The 22606-nt window shown below is 38.9% G+C and overlaps 1 protein-coding gene across 1 annotated transcript; it reads right to left on the minus strand.

Moving 5' to 3' along the window:
- Window positions 1-5564: 5564 nt before the first annotated feature.
- Window positions 5565-17503, minus strand: LOC108716954 (calpain-10). The gene is given in 14 exon segments (XM_041563210.1): window positions 5565-5670; window positions 7523-7568; window positions 7695-7882; window positions 8920-9169; window positions 9725-9962; window positions 10432-10677; window positions 11387-11553; window positions 11633-11774; window positions 12647-12837; window positions 14182-14378; window positions 16428-16516; window positions 17014-17056; window positions 17147-17277; window positions 17381-17503. Coding segments are annotated over 13 exon segments (1950 nt in total). The 5' UTR covers window positions 17273-17277; window positions 17381-17503; the 3' UTR covers window positions 5565-5643.
- Window positions 17504-22606: the final 5103 nt, after the last annotated feature.

Here is a 22606-nt window from a genome sequence, read left to right on the forward strand (position 1 = left end):
TCTTGCTATTTGGGCTCCTTACGGGAAGTTAGCGAAACCACAAAATCCTTAACTATTTTTGCGCTCTCCTGGGTGGCAAATGTTGAGATGTAAGTTGTATAGATTCCTGATTTTTCGTTAACTCACGATGTTCGCTTCAGACGTGGACTTTGCTTTGGTATCTGAGTTACTAGGCAATGTACAGTCTAATTTTTTATTAATTGCTATGGAGAATATTTCTTGTAAGGTAGAACTTTATTTTTTGTTTTTCTTTTTTGTTTTTCTTTTGTTTTCTGTTTTCTATGTTACTGTTTTAGCATGTATGAGAATGTCCAGAATGATCTTAGCTTGTAATACAGACTTGCGGTAATGTTTAATGCTCATGTGCTATTTGGCACCCACTTTTGTACTGTGTACATGCGATATTGCAAGCTTGGACTGCTTTATTTTTCTCTTCTTTTCTGGATAATTTTATTCTTAATAAAAATTTTAAGTTACAAAAAAAAAAAGGAGAACTAAAGTCTAACTAAAGAATTAGGCTAGAAATGTTGTACATTATATTTAGTGCTTCTGCACCAGCCCAAGGCAACCACATCCCTTTAGCAGTAAAGGTGGCCATAGACGCACAGATAATATCGTACAAAACAAATTTTCGTACGATATTTGGTGCGTGTATGGTGGGAAAAGAGCCGACTGATATCAGTAGAAGGCTTGAATATTGGTCAGCTCATCGATCGGGCTGGATGGAAATTTTTTTTATCGGGTGCCTTTGAAGGCACGCAAACATAGCCCATTGTTGGTGCTGAATTGTCAGATACAGGTTGAAATCTATTGACTCTGCCTGTATATCTACCTCTATATCTGACGATTCAGCTCTACACGTGTGTATTGAAACGAACAATCTTTCTTGGAAAGATCTTTTCCAAGAAAGATCGTAATGGTTACATCTATGGCAACCTTAAGATCTGTCTCGAAAGATGCCCCAATAGCTCCCCATCTTCTTTTCTGCTGATTCACTGCACATACTAAATGTCACAATATAAGGCTGATTAGTGATTAATACAGATAATTACTACATGGCAGTGCAATTAGCATCAGAATTTAATAATCAGCCCTGTAGCATCAGCTTATATTACAGACAAACCTAATTTTCTGCTTGATAATTTGCGACAACCCTGAAGCTTAGCTTCTCAACAGCTGTTCAGAGCCCACTGAGCATGCGAGTGTCGCAGACACTTTCCAAGATGGTGACCCCCTGTGACAAGTTTGAAGTCCTGGATCATTGCTGCTATTGACAAGCTGAAACTTTAGGCTGGTGCATTTTTAGCCACATTCATTTTTAGGGTTTAGTTCTCCTTTAAGGACATGTAGGGTGGGGTAACCTAATTGCTAGCCTGTATAGATTCTATTAAAGGGTCACTGCTGTCATATATCGTAAAGGCATTTTTCTGAGTGTGATTACGTCAGCTTTGAATTGTGTGAGTCAAGTGCTCATAGTCTATATAGAAACAACTCCTTTTGTTTTTTTTGTTTTTTTTTAACTTGTTTTTATTAAAGGTCGATCATGTACATCAATGAAAATCGTTTGGACCTACCAGAGGTCCGAAATAGTAAATAAACAACATGGGGTAGTACGTACATGTGTCATAAAGTGAAGGAATAGATAAGGAAGAAAGGAGAAAAAGGAAAAAATCAAGAAGTAAACAAATAAACAAAAACAATAAGCTCTGATATAGCAAATTACAAAGTATGAATCAGTTCCATAGTACTCCTTTTGTTAAGAGCATTTCCCCCCACATAAAATGCAAGGTGGGCAAATACTCCACATCCCCTGCCATCATATTTGCAGTTACCACATGAAAATCTGACACAAGTCAGGCTATTCCAAGTGACAGCAAACAGAGGCGATTTAGCATACATTCAGCATGGAAAAACTGCTGCAGGTGAACGTCACTAAAATCACGGAAAGTGATACGTCGGCTTCAAAACACACGTCAGGTATATATAGAGTGTGCTGAAAACTTGCTCCCAGTACTAAATAAATGGCATGCAGATAGGGAATATATGAATTAAAAAAAGAACAGTATACGGATTTAGGCAAAATCAACAGTTACACAGAGATGTAAGCGGGCTAACGGAATATTGTGCAAAGCTGCACGTTTGTCAGGTATAAAATGCACAAGTATTCCCAAGCTCACGATTATGTACAGGTTTATATCTATCCACAACAAGGTAACCAGCATACAGTTTTATAGCTTGGAACAGCGCTAGCCCTCAGGTGCTACATTACCCAGTTCAGCTCAACAAAAGCCCCCCAGTTCCTCTCATCGAGTGACATGTCTACTTTATCCATGGTATCAGGGACGCTGGTTTTCAACTGCGCCATCTCAACGTCCTTCTAAAACCATTATATGTCTTGAATTTGGCGACGCTCATTGAAGAGCCCTGTCGCTCTAGTACCAAACTCTCCTTTATCTCACGAGCATTCAGCGAACAGGCCAAACCACTGCGTTTTGCCTCAGCCAAATGAGAAAACGACACGCATCACTCTGTGGAAGGACGTAGCGGCCATCTTTGAGGAGGCACATATATACAACATGACGTAATATGGAATGGTTTCTCTAAACAGACTACGTCTAATTGTATGCGTTATACGATCATTTCTTTTGTAACAGGAACTACGGTATATGTGTCAGTAAGAAATTTGTTACTCCCCTTGAAAACATGCGTCATACATTTCCATAGTTATTCACTTCATGTAAAAATTAGACGTTTCTTCTACAGAATCCAGCTACAATGCAATTTGCAATTTCCCTGATATGACAGGTCACAGTCTGGATGAGCTGCATACCTCTATATAAAGTGAAATATCTGGGGCAATTAAGACCACGTCCTTAATCCCAAAACCAGGCAAATTATATAACCAAAATAACCCATAATCTCAATAAAATTCATCCAGTTTTTGCTAAACTACAACCATCACTGGCTTCCTGATTTAGATATGGTATACCTAAATTGCATACCTCCAAACATTTGAAAAACGTAAAGAGGGACACAACTAGAGTTGCCACCTGGCCAGTATTTTACCGGTCTGGCCGGTAAATATGATAGCTGATCCCAATGTTATTATTAGGGAAAAAAAGATGAATATATAGGAAAGACAGTATTTTTTCCCAGAAAAGGTGGCAACCCTAGACATAACAAAGAACCTCTCCAGGTCTGGACTGAGAGTCAAAATAGGCCCTGGCATTTCAGGTAATGAGAGGCCCAAACAGCCCCCATTAGCCCGCTAACTTTCTATGGCACCTTATAGCAGCCCCTCTGGCATTTGCAAAAACCCACAGATTGCCAGTCCGGGCCGGAACCTCTCTGAGTATAGAGGTGGTGAAATATTTACCATGCCAACTTTGTAACCATGTCCCCACAATGCCATGATCATTTAATAAAAAACAAATACATCCCTTCAGATTGCTTATTAATATGCTAGGGTCCATACCTCCCAACATTTGGAAAATGTAAAGAGGGAAAAAAATATCTGATGTGTAGCAGGAAACTATTTTTGACCACACCCATTTTATGGTCCCCTTAAATATCCCCTAAATACCATGCCCATTTTTGAAGAATTTGGCAGGTTATGGAAAGCTTGGGCACATTTCTCTGGATTGCAAGGTCATGTTTTATGTGTTATTACAGTTTTGCTAAAGAACATGAAATTGTCCTTTAAGCTTAAAGTCTCAATAGAACTGCTTATCTTATTAGTTACAATTGTGCAGGGTCTGAGTATTCTAGGTTCTTTGCCAAAAACCTCCTGATCTAATTACTCTTTTCTGTTGTAAATGCAGGACATTTGAATAAGAAGCCTGAGGCTGAGCTGTCCAAATCAAATTATCAGACTGTCCCATGAAAATCAGGATAGTCGGGAGGTATGGGCCTGCTCTGCAGTGATGTCAAAGAGAGCGTTATAATAATGCCTGCTTGAGGTTGCTTCTGTCAAAGTGGTCAACACCAGGTATTAGAGCCAAGGGTGGTACTTACTTTTTGCACAGCATATCCGTTAATTTCTTGTTGAATAAATGATTACAGAGTAAAATTTCTATTTTTTTTCAATTAAATCTTACTTTTTATGTGTCTGTAAATGCCATAATTATGTTTCATTGCTCGTTTCGCTCATAATCCTCGATGATATATATGATAGCAAAGAGCAGAAATGTCATAGTGTGTGTGTGTGTATGGTAATAACCGCTACTTTTATTTCCTCCACGGATCTTCGAGGAGCGTAGAGCATAAAACAGTGGCTATTGTAGCCAACGGTGCATAACATACAGTATACGGCAATTTATAGCATGCTTTACCGCGTAATGTAAAACATATGAAGTCTTCTACTTATTTACAATATAAGGTCAAATACATGCAGAAAGATAGGGCTTGAAATCATGTCCATTAACATATATTACCCATAAATATTTTTACAGCTGCATTGCTCTGAGCTTATACTGCTCAAAAGAACAATTTGAACACTCTGTTTATTAGTAGGGGCCATAAAGTATGCTGAGCTGGCCACCACATTGGTCACAGGGGGAGCAGTAGTTATTATCTTAATGATTATCTAAATAATTTAATAACAATAATAACCCCCAAAGACACATGGAAAAGGGATTATAGCAAATGATTTTAAAATTCAAACAGACAGTAACTCTTTCCATGGTAGCAAAAATTAATCAGCACATATTACTATTATTAATCTAAACTGCCTCAGAGGCATCTTACCTACACCTTATCTAGTCATGCCCCCGAATCCAAGACTTCTGGTCTCAGGTTCTCAATTATATTCAGGAAAAAACTGCACTACCTGAACTCATCACCCCTAAGGTATGCATTCTTGGTGTAATTGATGAGGTCACCAGGCCCGGCAAATGCCAGAGGGGCTGCTGTACGGCTCCATAGAAAGTTACCATATTGTGGGCTGGTTGGGCTGGTAGGAGGCTGTTTGGGCCTCTGTGTACTTGGAATGACAGGTCCTATTTTGACTCCAAGTCCAGGTCTGGAGGTCACCCCTAGAGCGGCCATGAGGATTCTCTTCCGCACACTACTATACTATGCCATGAAATTTATCCTTCTGAATTGGATGTCTCCCCAATCACCCACATTTAATAGCTGGTTGAACTTGCTAAAAACAATGCTCCCCTTAATACAACTCACCGATACTGCAAGAGGGTGCCCTCAGAAGTATGACTTAGTGTGGCGTGATTGGTTGGAGGCTACAGAGGAGCCTTAATGTCAAAAAGGTCAAGTGACCAGTGACGCAACTATGTATAACACCTAGAAGTGATCTAGGTGTAGCAGATAAAGCATCCAAATTGAAACCAAGCATACCCAAATATACAGATTTTAAATATGCGGAGTGATTATGCTGTACTGTGATACTCATGATAAGATGGAACCCGGAATGTTATTATGTTTGTTTGTTGTCCTTTTGTTATAAAATGCAAAATAAAAACCTTTAAAAAAAATTAATCTAACCTATGTGATCCAAGTGGTATGAAATGTCACCATGCTGTTAAAAAAAAACGAAATCACACAAAGCATTTAAGAAAAATAAATAATTTTTAATGGCGTTCTGAGCCATACACCAGCAAAGAGAATTTTCTTGATGTATTGTGTACTTTACTTCATTACAGATACAAAAGAGACCTAGAACAACAAAATATAGCATGCATGAGTGTAATGTTCATTTAATATTTTTCAAAATCAATTTTTGAAGCACATGAAGCATTTCACTAGGGATTGGGACTGGTCCCTGAAAGAGGAACTTTCTAAGATACTCCCCACCCTACATAAAGAACATCTCTATTTTCAAAGACATAAGTTGTGTATAGCAAGGACTAAAGCTAGCCATAACTGGTAAGCTCATTTTTCCACAATGAGGTTGCTGACACAAAGGCCAAGTACAGATATGTCTGCAGGACTGCTTCTATGGTCTGACGTGGCCAATAAACTTTACATTCTGTAAGCAGGAGTCACCAACCAATGCTGGCTCAATATTGCCAACTAAGGAAGTGTGAAGAAACAACACAGAAAAGTGCACTACTGCCTAAGAAATGCACCAGTTGTCCAAGGGCAGTGTTCCCCAACCAGTTGCTCCCAATGGCCTCAAAGCAGTTGCTTATTTTTAAATTCCTGGTTTGGGGGCAAGTTGTGGTTACATAAAAACCAGGTGTACTGCTAAACAGAGCCTATTGTAGGCTGCTAGTCCACCTAAGGGCTACCGATCACAGCCCATAATTTGCACCCCAGGAAATTTTTGCATAATTTTGTTGCGCTCCAGCTTTTTTTTTTCTTTTACATCTGAATGTGGCTCAAGGATAAAAAATGTCGGGGACCCTGTCCTAGAAGAACCTACCTGCCATTGCAGAATAGTACTAGGAGGTCAAAAGATTAATTAGCAAAAGTAACATATACAATATAGAAAACCTGGCATTGATAGCGACTGATGGTGACTCTCCCGCTATGTGTTATTTTTGGCTAGATATTTAATATAAAGTTCTGCCCCATTCAGAATGTGAGCTGAGCAATATATCAAAGGCATGTGAAGTGAAAAATGGGGCAAGCAATTTATATGAGTAGCAAATGCTCAGACAACCTTAACCAAATTCATTTGAGATCATTTGAAATCACCTGGTGCAGAAAGAAGTATTTTGTCCATCTTCAGAAACCACAAGCAATATGGTAGAATGAGAACCCTCTGAATACAGTTTATCCACTCTTTTGAGAACCCTCTGAGTGTGCCCTCAAACTTCACCAAGCAGATGAACACTGACGTTCTTGAAAGATTATTCTGAAAATGTCATATAACCCAAATATTTTGTTTTTTATCGATGCTCTAACATGTTGCTATGTCTCCTATTAAGCTTCTTACCCAATTTCTATTTGTTGTCATGGATTGACACTTTATCTGTAGCCATAATAAAGAGAAAAGGCAGCTAGACAAATCTTTATTTCTTAGGCAGATTGCTGCTCTTAGTCTGCATTTTTTTTGCAGGCTGAGTGAAGCAGATCCACTGCATTTGCTCATCTCAGTAAAACTCAGGTGTCAAGTATAGCTTCTGCCTTTGCTTGGCTACACAAGCAGAGCCGAGTGGGAATTGGCCAGAAAATACCTGCTTCTCATTTTCATGCGGATCCCCACTTGGCTCAGCTTCATGTAGGCTTTCCTTGTCAGTGCAGTTTTACTGAGGTGTTAAAGTGAGCAGATCCGCTTCTCTCAGCCTGCAAAAAAAACGCAAGTTATGAGCAGCTGAGCAATCGCTCTGTGTGCCCTCATCCTTAAAATCACAGCTTGCCCACTAGGCTTAATGGATGACCTCTGTGCTTTCTAGTAATCAGCACCTAACATTGTTTACCAATCAAATTAATAACTAAATTTGTCCTGAAGCCTGTAGTATGCATAAGACATAAAATTAGGTCATCATTACTCGATAAGTCAGGACAAAATATAGCCAATACTGACGTGTCTAGAGAATATTTAATTGTAATGTCTTCTTACCTCCTGCAGAACCTTGCCAAGTGTTTCAAGACTCTGTATTGGTTTTCTGTCAAAGTAAATGAATACTTGTGTCAAAAACCATGCAAGCCTTTGTAAATAAGGTACAACTCTAACACACATACAGGAATTAAGAAACAAGAAAAGGTGGCACAAGACTAAATTAACTACTTACCTCTCAATTTTTGTGGCAATAGTTACAGTAAAGTTAGACTCCTGGTCAGGTAGGTAGGTTGAAGGCACAAGGGTATACTGTCCAGGTGGGAGAACACAAAGTTTGGACACTTCTTGGCAGTGGCTGTGAGGAATGCACTTAACGCATGGTTCCAATGAATTAGAAATAACACTTTCATTGCTAGTTACCTTAAGGGGTAAAAGGGTGAAAAATGTTGAGAGGAGGCCGTTTAGCAACTTGGAACTAGCAGCTACCTTCATGAACGGTTTTAGAAGGACGTTGAGATGGCGCCGTTGAAAACCAGCGTCCCTGATACCATGGATAAAGTAGACATGTCACTCGATGATATTATCAAATTGAACCAACAAGAGCAGAACAAAAAAAAAAAAGCAATTAAAAGGCAGATATAATGGCTCGTTCCGGCAGTTCAGGAACAGTTGGGGCAGGTGGGGAGCCCAGCGAACTTCAGATGATATTATCAAATTGAACCAACAAGAGCAGAACAAAAAAAAAAGCAATTAAAAGGCAGATATAATAGCTCGTTCCGGCAGTTCAGGAACAGTTGGGGCAGATGGGGAGCCCAGCGAACTTCAGGTGCTGGAAGCAATTTAAGGTCAAGGTTAAAGAAACGTCCATACAGCCTGGCTATGCGTAACTTGGCATCATGGAAAGGCATCAGCCCTCTCGACCGTCCACCTCTTAGCGTGCGGCTTGTGTCATTTAGGAAGAGAATAAATCCAGACTTAGGGGTTAAAACCTCATCTTCGCTTCATAGATGTTACTTGTGAAGACCCTGTTGAATTGTGACCTTTTCCAGAATTTGCCACCGAATCTGTGAAACCTGATGGCCGTGGTTAAAGAAATGCGTTCCCAATAAAGTTTCTTTCTTAAAAAAAAAAAAAAAAAAAAATGTTGAGAGGAAAAAAGTGCAGTAGGTAATCGTAATACTTTTGTCATGTAAGTCAATTTACCTATTTCAAAAAACCAATCAAAAACAGAAGCCAGTATTATCTCAATGTAAAACCGACTCATTCTTACAAGGCTAATGTTGCTTTCCTAGCTTCTAAGTGGGTACAGGGGCAGCAGAAGACTATGGGCCCCAGAGATATTCTCCAGTGTTAAAGACAACTCTGGAACAAGTATTTAGATATTACTGCATCACATTGCTCAAACCACTATGTTCTATATTCAGTGAATAAACTGTCTACTGTAAAATAAAACTTACGGAGTATACATGGAACCCAATAGCATGACATTTCTCCCCACTGTGCTGCTGCCGAAGTGTCAGCCTTATTTGAGGAGCACCATCAGGCACAGAAAAGGGAAAACAGGGATTTATGGTGTAAGAATCAAAGTTTCTACTTCCTCCTGCATTGCTTCCCTTCTTCCACTGTCCACGTAGCTCTTGAGTCTCCCACATTCCACATGTCAAATCAGCACTGGCAGATGACATATCCCAAGATGGTGCACATTCACTGTGTCAGACAAAAAGAACAGTATGAGAACAGCACTTTTATCTTTCCTACAAACCTTCCTGAATGTGGTATTTCTGTGGCAATAAGTAACAATTAAGCAGAACAGCCTGCTTCCCATAACTGCAGCTGTCAAGAAAGCCCTGTTATGTAATAGTTATAGCATCTGTTAAGAATGTTTTGTGCTTGGGGTTCTAATGTGATTCAGTTGTCACAGGGGACAAACAGACAGATCAGTCCTATTTGGTCACTAGTAAAGCAAGGCACTTTTTTATTATTACAGAGGAACAGGACAGAATAAAGATTTTATTAAAAACATGCACTGTGGTGAATAGCATTACTGGTTTTGAAAGCATTCATAATAATGGGGGTTACAGATATAAGATCCTTTACCTGCATCACAACCTCAGGTATCTACCTATTTACAGTTATAGCATCAGTCTGTTATTTTCCATAAATAAAAGCTGCACGGGAGCATATGTAATGCAGAACAGAGCTGTGTGTTTTGTTGTAAGGAGGATGGGATGTTATGTTGTGATTTGTGATGCATGATATAACCTCAGTGTGATGTTGCCAGTGGAAAGGATGTGCAGCAAGAAGTTCCCCTCTGCCTCCCTGAGGAAGATGCTGGGGATCAGTAGGTGATACCCAGGGGAAAGGTTGCAGCATAGATGCAGCTGTCGATCATAGCAGTGAGATGAAGTACCAGCCAAAGGCAGAGATGAAAGGGTCTTTTGTAGCTTAAATCAACGTTTCTCCACCTGACAGGGGAAAAATAAACTCACATCATTTTAAGCTAGTGAGTTTGTAAAAAAAGATGTTTGTATGACACATACATGCTGCCTACATGTTTAGGAAAAGACAAAGCAATGCTGGCTATTTTATGCAAAATACTGACCTGGGTTTTGTTGTGACTTCTGAAACCCATTCCAACCAAGTATAAGTGGCTAAAGCACAAAATATTTAGATTGTATTTATTGTGATGCAGAATATTTGGATGGCATATTCTACATAACGTTACTGCATTCAGAAGAGCAAAAAAATTATGAAAATTGGATTAGCAGATGTTGGAATGCTTGGGAATACCCAAGTTAACATGAGTGTAGATACTGAAATCATTTAGAGTAAGCAGCTGCTTGAATGAATGACAGAAACTGGGCTTAGCATAAGTGGATGATGGAATTGTTGAGAAAATTCAAATTAACAAAACTGATAATGTCCCTGCTCTAATGTACTTGGATTTCATGTGTGGAAGGTAACGTCACTGCCAACAGCGTTTAAGGCTGTCCTGTTTAGCCTCAAATTTCTCCGATATACACCATGCACAGGTTCTGGAATTTCGACTCCACCATGAGGTATTTGCATCAGTGACAGAAACACTTCACTTGGTTCTTTCACTCGCAACCAGAATTTGGGATTTTCAGAAAAAGTAATGTTGTTACGAGATCCACCAGCACTATGACCTTTAACCCAGGATCCGTATATCTGCTGCTTGTAGAGTAATAATGAATCTAGTAATAAAACCTGTACATTAATCCTTTTTCATCATTTACAACAAGTAATTTTTGTTCTTGGCATGCACTACACAAAGCCACTGCTGATAACATGTCCTTTTTAAAAGGTCTACATACTGTACCTGATAAGATGTCCTTAATAAAAGGTCTACATACTGTACCTGCCCCCTTAAAAAATTTAATCATAGCTGTATTCAATTTAATTTCTTATACTATGCCTTAATATTACATTTCGCCTGGAGGGCATGGTCACTTCTGATAATTTATAGTCATTTTATTTCAGATATTACGAAGAAATGTAAGTGGAATAAACAGCTTAGAATGGCAGTAATTTGTAACTGCAAAGTTTTTTTTTTTTATTAGCAGTGTAAAACACACACTACATGTTTCGGGTAAGTACCCTTTGTCAAGTGGCTATCTAGTCGGTCACAGAAATCATTTTTAATGTATCATCATTATTTAATAGGCCTTTTTTAGGTTACATGTTTAGAATTTACTGTCATTGGGCTAGAATTTATATACCTAGCACTCTCTTTTTATATATGTTATTTGTATTAGTCTTTGTTTTGCTACTGATACATTTACCCTAACAGTATGGCATTCTATGGCAAGTATACTGTATTTCCCTGCATCACATAACAAATGAATAAGTAACATTTTTGGGTTACACACCTCTTTACTGAGAGAGCTTGTGTTTTGTACCAACCTGTCCAAATGCATTGTAAGTGCCCTTCGTGGCTGCAAGGAAAAGCTATTGTGACTTCATCAAACTCTTGCAAAAATTCTTGCTTTTCTACCCAGAATTCTCCTTCCTGTACTCCAGAAAGCAGCTGAGTGCTGTCTTTGGGGTCCAGATCATTCCAACCATCACCTCTGGACAGAGGAAAAAATTAGAAGTCGTTAATCATTAATGTGAACTACTCTACTCTCTATTGGCTATAAAACCACTCACCCTTTGCACCAAGAGCCAGCCCAGCTGCTTCTTCCCCAGGGGTTGTGCAAGCGGAGCAGCAACAAGTCTTTGCAACCCTTAGTGACTACATGTTGAATATCAGTGATTGTGTAGGCATGTGGTTCTCCTAACTCCACCACTCCTTGTAGAGAAAAAAAAAATAAAGGAGGTTAGATGGTGATTACATGGAACCTATTAGAATACGTTTTTATTTCATGACTTTATTCTTTTAACATATACAATAATCTGACCAGATTAAATTTCTCCTATTCTGCACAATAAAAATTTTAATTTCAAATGAATCCACATTAGCTGAATTTATTTGCAAAGAGCTGTTTTGATAAGTCTGTTTAATTAGGATTCATGCTCTGCATCTAGTACCAAATGCAAGTACTAATGACAGATTCATGTCTTTTGGTAGCTTGGAAATCATACTGTAATTTTAGCATCCCCTGCTGTAGATTGCTTCATGAAGAGACCCAGTTATTTCTTAAGCGGTAAAGTTAAGACAGCAACTGAACTGCACTGAACAGATTCCCTGTTTCATGGATCCACGCATCACCTATCTTTTGAAAGAATCGTCCAGATATATATATAAAGTACTTTTAATGACGTATATGGTCATATTTCTACTGAAACTGACTCGTTGGTAAAGTTTATTCTGCCTTAACACTCAAGTGATTTTTTGTTCACAATCAACAGATCCTGCAATGAAAGCCTCACTTTTAGACCTCAATGATTTCCGAACTGCCACTTATGACACTGCATTCACACCCTTGAATACCTATTATAATATGACCACAACCAACAACTATAATCCAGCTCCCTCGTTCTTTGACCTCTGCCATTAAAAGCCACCATTTTCATATTTGTCTAATCACAGCATTACTGAAAATGGTTTTGGTGATCCACAGCTTGGCAGTCAAGATGTATAAGGAACATAAGTGCACACATCTCCTAAAATCTAAGTTAAATTAAAGGATGTCTATGTATTACAGTACATGTGTTACTTACGTTCTCTGTTATGAAGCACCGAGCAACACATTGCACATCTATCTTTTAATGAAACTAATTTGCTGAACAGTTTTTCTCTGCCACTTTCATCCTCAGACCCCAGAAACCATCTCTCCACAAGACCTCCTGTGAGATCCACCAGAGCATCAGCTACCTGTCCAGCCCATAAAGCTTCATAACAGCCATGTAGCCTGTGCAGATGACAAAACAAACAGACAATGAAAACTAGGTTACAATTCAATAAAATATTACTTAAACACAGGAAAATGCCATGCAATGTACAAGTTGTTAAAGGACCTGTAAACCCTCTCCACAAAAATCTTTGAAATCTTTAGATACCTGCCACTTTGGTTGTTAAAGGTTAACAGTAAGGCTGCTTAGAGGAGGAGGAGGAGAAGGATTTCTTAATAACTTAGAAATCCTTCTCCTGTAACCCACTCTGCCCCCTCCCTCAGGAACTTACTTTGGCTGTTGGCTAATGAGCATGCTCAGTTCTTCTTGGCTCAGATAACTAAACCCTCCAGTCTAACAGCCAATGAAAAGACAGCATTGCTGATTCCCATAGGAACTCTGCTCTAGCTGTCTGATCCTATTTTGTTCTCCTAACCACCTCCCCCTGAGCTCAGCTTAACCATTACAGTGCTCAACCCCAGCAGAACTTTTTATCAAAGTACAGTATGTTGCGCCTGTGTAAACCTGTATTCTGTATTGCATGAATTTTACAGCATACATGTCCTGTTTGCAGATGTCAACATGGTAGGAAAATGTAGGTTTTGCATGTCCTTTAAAGCAAAACATTACACAGCTCAAAAACTATAAAACGTTTATATCAGTTTCCCCAAAATTCTAGGACTTTTCGAGAGAAACTTATGTTAGCTTCAATTAAATGCTGTTGGGCAACTTGTATCAGCTACACCAAAAAGTTACAAAAACCATAACTAGTATTGGGGAGTGATTTAGCAGTAGATTCCTATCTTAAAACTAACCCCATTTTTCCCCTCTAATATATAGTTACAGACAATAGCAAAAGAAATGCCTGCCTCCCATATAATGACCAGCATATCAGGTTGTGCACTGATTGATCAGAGCGCACTGCAAACAATGCATAATATAAAGCCCCATCTCCTTAACACATAGATCTGTCTGCAGAAAGAGGTGATCTAAAATATACATAAATCCATTCTCTTTTTGCAAGGCAAATTCTATCTCAGGAATCCATTCTAACCATGATTTAGATGGTGTTTTTTAATAATTAGCTGATTGAAAACATCTGATTATTTTATTTGTTGCTTCCGTGTTTTATGTAATATATGAATATTTACAAAACTTGAAATATTAAAATGTGCTTAACTAGTGAGTGTTAAGAAAAGGTGATATAAAATGCAAGTGTTTCCAAACAGGCAATGAGGCTCACACCATGCACCAATGTATATAATATATTTGAAATACTGCTTGCAAAGCTTTCAGTTAGATAAGTAGCACTGCCTCTGTCCAATATATTAAATAGCAGGAATCATGAAAAGAAAACAACATACTTCGCATAAGCTTTTTCCAGCAATGGCAGCCAAAAGGCCCCTTGGTCTTGGCAGTGGGAAAAGCAGAGCTTGTTTCCTAAGCATGGAAGATTGTCATCAATGGTCACCTCAACCCAGCGGCCAAAGCACCAAAATCTGCATGTGAATTGGCCCAAATAATTGGGATCAGTCCAAGTACATTGACCATCAGGGAAAACCTGAAACAGATAAAGTTTGTGCAGGGTAGTGAGAGTATGGTGAATGCAGTAAAGCACTGAACTGTTGCAGATAAACAGACGATTACAAAGATAGAGGATAGTTTGGCCTACCAGAGACCCTGAGATACAAGGACCACTCTCACAAATATCAGATGGAGACAGTGCCAAGTGTTATACAATTATATAGACTTATGAGCTAATGGAAATATTTCCAGACTGGGGCCCACTGGGAGATCCTCAGGTACTCTGGCAGCCTAGTCCGTGCCTGGGAGCGAGATTAAGGCTACTAATGTAGAAAAAGAAAGAACTGAGATGGAGATAACACAGTAATTCAAAGAAGAATTATCACTTTTAATATAAATTTGTAGATGGTCATTTGATTAAAGTGGATCTATTATAGAATGATTTTATGTAAATAATTACTATATCAAGGTTTATACTATATTAAAAGTGTTTTTTAGAAGCCCACTAGATCAATTCTGCAGAGCTGGACCATGGATTCTATACTTACAGTCTCTTTTAGGTGTTGAATTGTGCATATGTTTAATTATTTCATGAATTTTTATTACCAACAAGTGTAACAGATACACCCATATGTTCAAAAATGCATCTCTCACTATTAGCAGCCTCTCTTCAGCAGAACAGCCAACTGCCAACAGCAATCCCCTTTTCAACCTTCACTGCAGCCTAACTGCCATTTACAGGATTATGTAAAAAATATTCTGCAGAAAACAGGCTGCCATAAGTCAAAGCCAAATCATAAAATCTGTTATTTACTACAATTTACTATTTTGCCCCAGGTTCAGGGTTGTGAAAAGAAATCCAAAGAAGTGTATGAGCTATAGATAAAGTTTGCGTGTATCAGCTGCTGCAGAATAAAAACTTTATTTTGTAGTTATGCACAGCTGGAATATTAAAGGTTGCATCGCTGCATAAGAGAACAATGGGGGGGTCTATAATAATAATTCCTAATTATGTGTGGATCATAACTACTACTTGTTATTACTATGTAAATGACAATGAAAACCAACAAGTTAGGCACCCTGCAGTAATTCAAACTGCAATTTTATTTCTGAACTGGTGAACCCATGCACTACCACAGAGAAAAAAATGGGTATAGCTTCATGCCACTATCTTGCTTTCCAGTTATTACTCTTCAGACTTGTGCGTGTGCATTAGACATCTTTCAGATCTTTCTTTGGTGCACATGTGCTGTGTCTGTGCTAGGGATGCCTGGGATATTTAAGTAAAATACCAGCACCCCCAATGAACCACAACAACCACAACTCTGGACAGCAAACATTATACTGATAAATTATAATTTTAGAATGCAATACACATTTGTTTAGTAAAATCATATGTACTCCCATGTCTGGAAATGCTTCAGCTTGGATTCTATTGGATCATAAAAATTTGATCACCAATAGCCACAATTTTAAAGGGGTTGTTCACCTTTGAATTAACTTTTAGTATGATGTAAAGAGTGATATTCTGATTTGCAATTGATTTTCATTTTTTATAATTAGTAGTTTCTGAGTTATTTAGCTTTTTATTCAGCAGCTCTCCAGTTTGCCATTTCAGTACTCCGGTTGCTAGGGTCCAAATGACCCTAGCAACCATGCGTTAATATGAATAAAAACTGGAATATAATTGGGGGAGGATCTGAATAGAAAGATGAGTAATAGAAAGATAACAATACATTTATAGCCTTACAGCACTTTTTTTTTTTTTTTAGATGGTGGTCGGTGACCATTTGAAAGCTGGAAAGAGTCAGAAGAAGAAGGCAAATAGTTATAAAACTATAAAAAATAAATAATGAAGACCAATTGAAAATTTGCTCAGAATTAGCCATTCTAGAACATACTAAAAGTTAACTTAAAGGTGAACAACCCCTTTAAAGAAGAATTACTGTTGTCACTCAAATAAACACAAGTGTATAAAGAACTGACCAGTATATACTATATACAGTAATTATGTATGGCTAAATCATTTATTGAAAAATACCTACACCTAAACATGCCATAATGATGGAAAAGGAGGGGTTCTTACCTGACCAAGAAGTCGATCGTATTTCTGCAGTGCTGTGCAAGCACATATGAACCAGCAGTCTCCCAGAATTCCTTGCTTCCCCAAATTAAAGGAAAACTATATCCCCAAAATGAATACTTAAGCAACAGATAGTTTATATTAAATTGAATGACATAGTAAAGAATCTTACCAAACTGGAATATATATTTACATAAATATTGCCCTTTTACATATCTTGCCTTGAACCACCATTTCGTGACTCTATCTGTGCTGCTTCAGAGATCACCTGACCAGAAATACTACAACACTAACTGTAACAGGAAGAAGTGAGGAAGCAAAAGGCAGAACTCTGTCTGCTAATTGGCTCATGTGACCTTACATGTGGTTTGTATGTGTGCACAGTGAATCTTACGATCTCAGGGGGCGGCCCTTATTTTTTAAAATGGCAATTTTCTATTTATGATTACCCAATGGCACATACTACTAGAAAAGTATATTATTATGATAATGGTTCATTTACATGAAGCAGGGTTTTACACATGAGCTGTTTTACTCAGTATCTTTTAATAGAGACCTACATTGTTTGGGGGGTATAGTTTTCCTTTAAGCCGTTTTTTTTCTGAGAATAAACTTGGGGATGCACAGATATCCTGAAATCAAGGGAAAAATCCATAAGTGTAGCTTGTATAGACAGTTGCTAATATTGCTAGTGGCAATACTGACTCCTTGTATGAACTTACCAAAGGCCTCTGCCATGAAATATTATCACTGAGCAAAGCCAGTTGTGTGTCCCCTCCATGTACCAACGATGAAACCTTAGCTGCAAAATCTGAATCAACAAACAGCCCAGACAAGGGAGGTGACATCTCACCTTCAGGGAGATAAGAAAAACAAGCCATATTATATAGAAGGACTCACATCAATACAGAAAAAAAGCTTTAAAATGGCTGTAAACATCCCCCAAAACATTATACCTTACACCAGGCATTCAGCTCGACTAGACTTCCATCACAAAAGCTCAAATCTGCAGCACAGATCAACCACTTCCTCTTCTATCGTGTAGCCCCGCCCCTTCTAATTCACTGGGCTCTGCCTGGACCAGCTGTCTGTGAGAGCGAGAAGTCTGTTCTGCGCATGCCTGAATAGTCCAGCAAGTACCTGTTCATGCAAGACCTGCATTTGCGGTAGTGCTCGTTATTCATTTTTTACAGCGTGATTCGTAGCTTGTAATAACTAGCTGATAACAACAGCACGGACTCCATCATGATCCATATGTTTGTGGCATGAATGGCTTAAAAAAAAGTGCTTTTATGCTCGTTTGTGACACAATGGTACAGCTGTAGAAGCTTGTGACCCCTCATCTTTTCTCCATTCACCATTGTTCAGATAATGCAGGGGCGGAGCTACAGAGGAAGCAGACCATGTGGCTGCAGGGGGACCCAGGAGGTATAGGGATCCCATGAAGAGCAAATAAAGAGCAATTTCAATATATACAGATATGGGACCTGTTCTCCTGAATGCTCAGGATCCGGATAACGGATCTTTCCATGATTTACTAGTAAATAAACCCAATAGGCTGGTTTTGCTTCCAGTAAGGATTAATTATATCTTAGTTTGGATCAAGTACAAGCTACTGTTTTATTATTACAGAGAAAAAGGTAATATCTTTTTTTTTTTTTTTTAAATGGAATATTTAATCATAATGGAGTCTATGGGAGATGGCCTTTACATAATTAGGACCTTTCTGGATAACGGCTTTCCAGATAATGGATCCCATACCTGTATTAGTAAAACAGGACAACCTCTGGATATGTCTGGGGCCCTAAAACTAATTTGCTGTGGGGCCAGTAACATCTAGTTATGCCACTGAGCTAATCCCATATGTAATATAGTTAAAGGGGCATGTAGAGAGTGATATTCTAAGGCAGAGATCCCCAACCTTTTGAACCTATTCAGAAGAAAAAGGAGTTGGGGAGCAACACAAGCTTGAAAAATGTTCTTGGGGTGCCAAATAAGTGCCGTGATTGGCCATTTGGTAGCACCTATGTGGATTGTCAATCTACATTGAGGCTCTGTTTGGCAGTACATCTGGTTTTTATACAAAGGCAATTTGCAATTGGTTTCCATTTTTTGTTATTTGTAGTTTTTGAACCACATTGTTTTTTAGTTCAGCAGCTCTCCAGTCTGTTATTTCAAGTCTGGTTGCTAAGGTACCAATTACCCTAGCAACCATGCTGTGATTTGAATAAGAGACTGGAATATAAATAGGAGAGGGTCTGAATATAAAGATTAATGTCGGGGGCATGCATGTAGATAAGAGGTATAGCCTTTTTTTAAAAAAAATACATTGGAGAGCACAGAGAGGAGTTTTACTGGGGAATTTTTAGCTAAACGAAGGGTAAAAATTTAACATGTAGAAGGACATGGGTATTATTTGGAGGGTGTAGTTTTTATTTTTTTTATTAAAAAAATTTATGTTACTGTTCTTTTAAAGTTGAACCACCTCTTTTACTTACAGTCTTATAAAGATTAAAAGCAGTGCTGATGCGAGTGGTCTGCCTGCTGGAGTGGAATAAAGTTAGATATACATGGGAAGATCCACTACCTGCTAGTCTGGCAAGGTCACTGTATGAGTGCGTGTTTCCTCAGTTAAAAGAAAAGGCATATTTAAAAGGGGGGGGGCAAAAGTTAGGCACCTTCAAATGATCATAAGTATATACTTAACTCGGGCTGGTGCTCCTATCAGAAGAAAACTGCACCGGTCCGGGGATTCTTCCAGCGAGCACCACTTAGCGATCGCTTCCTTCTTCTTCTTTATTCTAATTTCCCGGGGCAGACGCATGCGCAGAAGGAAATAGCCGACTTCTTTGTTAAAGTTCATCTTTTCTCTCTACTGCACATGCGCACCCGCGTGAAGAAAGAAGAAGCGTGCTGGAAGAATCCCAGGCCAGTGCTGTTTTCTGCTGATAGGAGCACCGGCCCAAAGTGTCAGGTACATAAATGCGATCACTTGGAGGTGCCTAACTTTTGGCACCCCCAAGTAAAGAGCGTCTTTCCTTCTCCTTTAACTGAAGGTCATTTAAAAAAATATATATATATATATATTCTAAATATTATATTTAGAAAAGATAAACTCATATTCACTCAGTGACCCAATACTGCTGACTTGCAATTCTGTAGTTTCCTTTTTTTAACATGTATATTTTCTGGCCAAGTCTACGTAAGTTTGTATATTTTAGCCCTGTCTGCATTCGCATACCTCCCAACATTTGAAAATTTAAAAAAAACATTTTTAAACCATGCCCATTTTGTGGTCACCTCCATATGTCAAACCCATTTTATACACTTTAATTTGGGTTATGTCAAGTTTGGACACATTGGCTGGTCACTGCACAATACAATCCAAAGTCCAAATTCCTAATTAGGAAATCCAGGCAGGTAGTTTTCCAGGCCTGCCCTTCCAAAACGAGTGAGCACTCAGATTGTAATCTTTACTGCTAGAGTCCAGCACAGGTTCAATTTCTGATATTTGGAACTGCAAACCACATTTTTACCCACTCAGGCCTGCTACCTGATCTCACCTGCAACTGCCTTTCTGTTATTTAGCATGTTGTGCATGAATAGCCTAGATCCTAGGCCTGATTTATATGTATACATAAGAAACATGGAGAGTCAGGGATCTAGCCTGTTATATAAATGCAATAGTTCCTAGTGTCCTAAAGTCCAGATGATCACATGACAGACCACATATGTTATTTTTGTAGGTTTTGGCTGTTACCCTTTGGGTTCCTTTCCTGTGCATTGTGTGATTGTGGGGAACTGGACAGAATTTGTTTGTGGTGTGACTTTATGAACAATAAAGTTAAATTAACACTTAAGAGCTTCATTTTAGTTCTCTACATGCTCTCCTTCCAATTTCTGAACCAACTTTGGTCAAATGTCGGCCCAAAAAAAATATGACACATACAAATGCTTCCCTGCCACAAAAGCTTTATAGCAGTTCCCTTTCAAGTCCCTCCCAGCAGCATCTTAAGGACCCATACATGGACAGACATAAGCTGTGACAGATTAAGTCAGCAGTTTATTGCCCAGTGTATGGGGCCCTCCAAAAGGCTTCCCCGATCGATATCTGAAAGTTGTCCATATGTCGAACGGCCAGGCTTAAAAATCCTGTTGGATTGAGGACTGCATCGGTTTGTTGATGTGGTCCTCAAACCAACCGCCCATTTCCTTCTCCTTATGATCTGATCATTGGGCCCTAGGACCCATGATCGTATCAGCCTGATATCACGCACCTTATGGTGGGCATATCGGGAGAGATTTGCTTGTTTGCGGACCACACTGAACGAGCAGATCTCCATATGTATGGCCAGCTTTAGGCCCCTGGTTTTGCAATGAATTCTGGCATACAGGCTGATTTTCTCCCTTCATGTTTCATATTCAGGCTGGTTTCAGCCCCTGTGTGGCATTAGCCTAAATTATCAAAAATACTATGCCTTAGGCAAGCAATAACTTTCACTTTACATTTAGCACTTCCTAGATGTCCTGCTCTCTCCACATTCCCCCTCTCTCTTCACCATTTTTTTTTAAATTTTTTTAAAAGATTTTATTTTCAAGCTTGATACACATCCACGAGAAAAAACAGTATTAAACAGTTCAAGTGTACACCAGTCTATTGTAACTCTGCATATTCATCACTGCAACAATGCCTACTTAGACTGAAACAGGAAGAGATGGTACAAGCATTTTTAACCTTTTTTAACAGAGGATAGGAGGTTTAAAGAGGGAAGGGTAACAGAAAGAAAAGAAGGGGGGGTAGGCCGAAGGCGATGCAAGTGACGCAGTATCTATATCTTGTAACACATTAACCATTGTCCTGTACAGAGGCTGTGTCAAGTTCATCTACTCTCTTCACCATTTAATTGTGTAACCAGTGCATGGGGATGGACATCAGGTCCCCCATTCTGGTGCATAAACAAGATTCTGAGATGATGCAAGGCTTGCCTTAATGACAGTGTCCACAAAATGCCTCCTGCCTGCTTGCTATAATTATGAGTTCCTAGACCATAATAAATAATTTATATAGTGTAATCAAAGTTTATTTTACTTGACTAACTTGATAAAATAGGGTTTGAAATATTTATTTTCTGTGACAGGTCTTCTTTATATTGTAGGATTAAGTAGGAATAATAACAAATTCTGGCCATTAATTGACAGACAGCAATTGTAGAAAAGTTATGTTCCATAAATGGTAGTGACAGTCACCCATAGATATTGTCAGATAGGCAATACATACAAAGATATTACTGTTAGCCAACAAATTTTCCAACCTGTCTGATCGACCAAACTATCAATTGCCATTGTACAGAAATTGCCAGGCTGATTATTTGGAGCCTGCACATGGCCTGAAATCACACAGACCAAGCAGTGTGTCTACCATTTGCCAAATTAGAGCACTGATATTGGATCTGTGTACAGCTATAATACCCTGCTCTGATACACGATTTATACACCAGTATAGGTCTCATCTCTGCAGACTTGTCCCAGAAACACAGATTCTTGCTGAACTACAACACACGAGCATAGTATGGGTGGTATCAGCTAAGACAGGGAAGCTGGACACTCCTGAGAAAAATGCTTGTGAAAGTTGTCTTTGGGAGGTGGTGAAAGATCGCAAATGGTAAGGCTGATCACTATACTGGATTACTTCAGCGCACTGCCCAGTTTTTAAGTGCAATGGTGCTTCTTTCCTCTAAGACTTCACTGCAAGTCTTCAGTATAAACTTAACTAGTAGAATGAGGAGAGCAATCTAAGGCAGAATATCTGCAACAATTTAGTTTATTAGCAGCTACAAAACACAACATGTTTCGGGCCTCAAACGCCCTTTATCAATCACACTTGATAAAGGGCGTTTGAGGCCCGAAACATGTCGTGTTTTAGCTGCTAATAAACTACATTGTTGCAGATATTCTGCCTTGGATTGCTCTCCTCATTCTACTAGTTACGCAAATGGTTAGGGTTGTAGTGGCACATATAATCCTCTACATCAGTGCTGTCCAACTGGTGGCCCTCAGGCCAGATGTGTCCCCCTTGTGTGGCCCCCACATGAAAGTCTACCTGCTGTGACTGCTTACCTTGTGCAAGATTTAAAAGGTATAACTACAGAGATTAACTGGCCCCTGCATTGTTTACACCTCAA

The sequence above is a fragment of the Xenopus laevis genome, chromosome 5L, assembly GCF_017654675.1.
Source record: "Xenopus laevis strain J_2021 chromosome 5L, Xenopus_laevis_v10.1, whole genome shotgun sequence".
Taxonomy (NCBI): Eukaryota; Metazoa; Chordata; class Amphibia; order Anura; family Pipidae; genus Xenopus; species Xenopus laevis.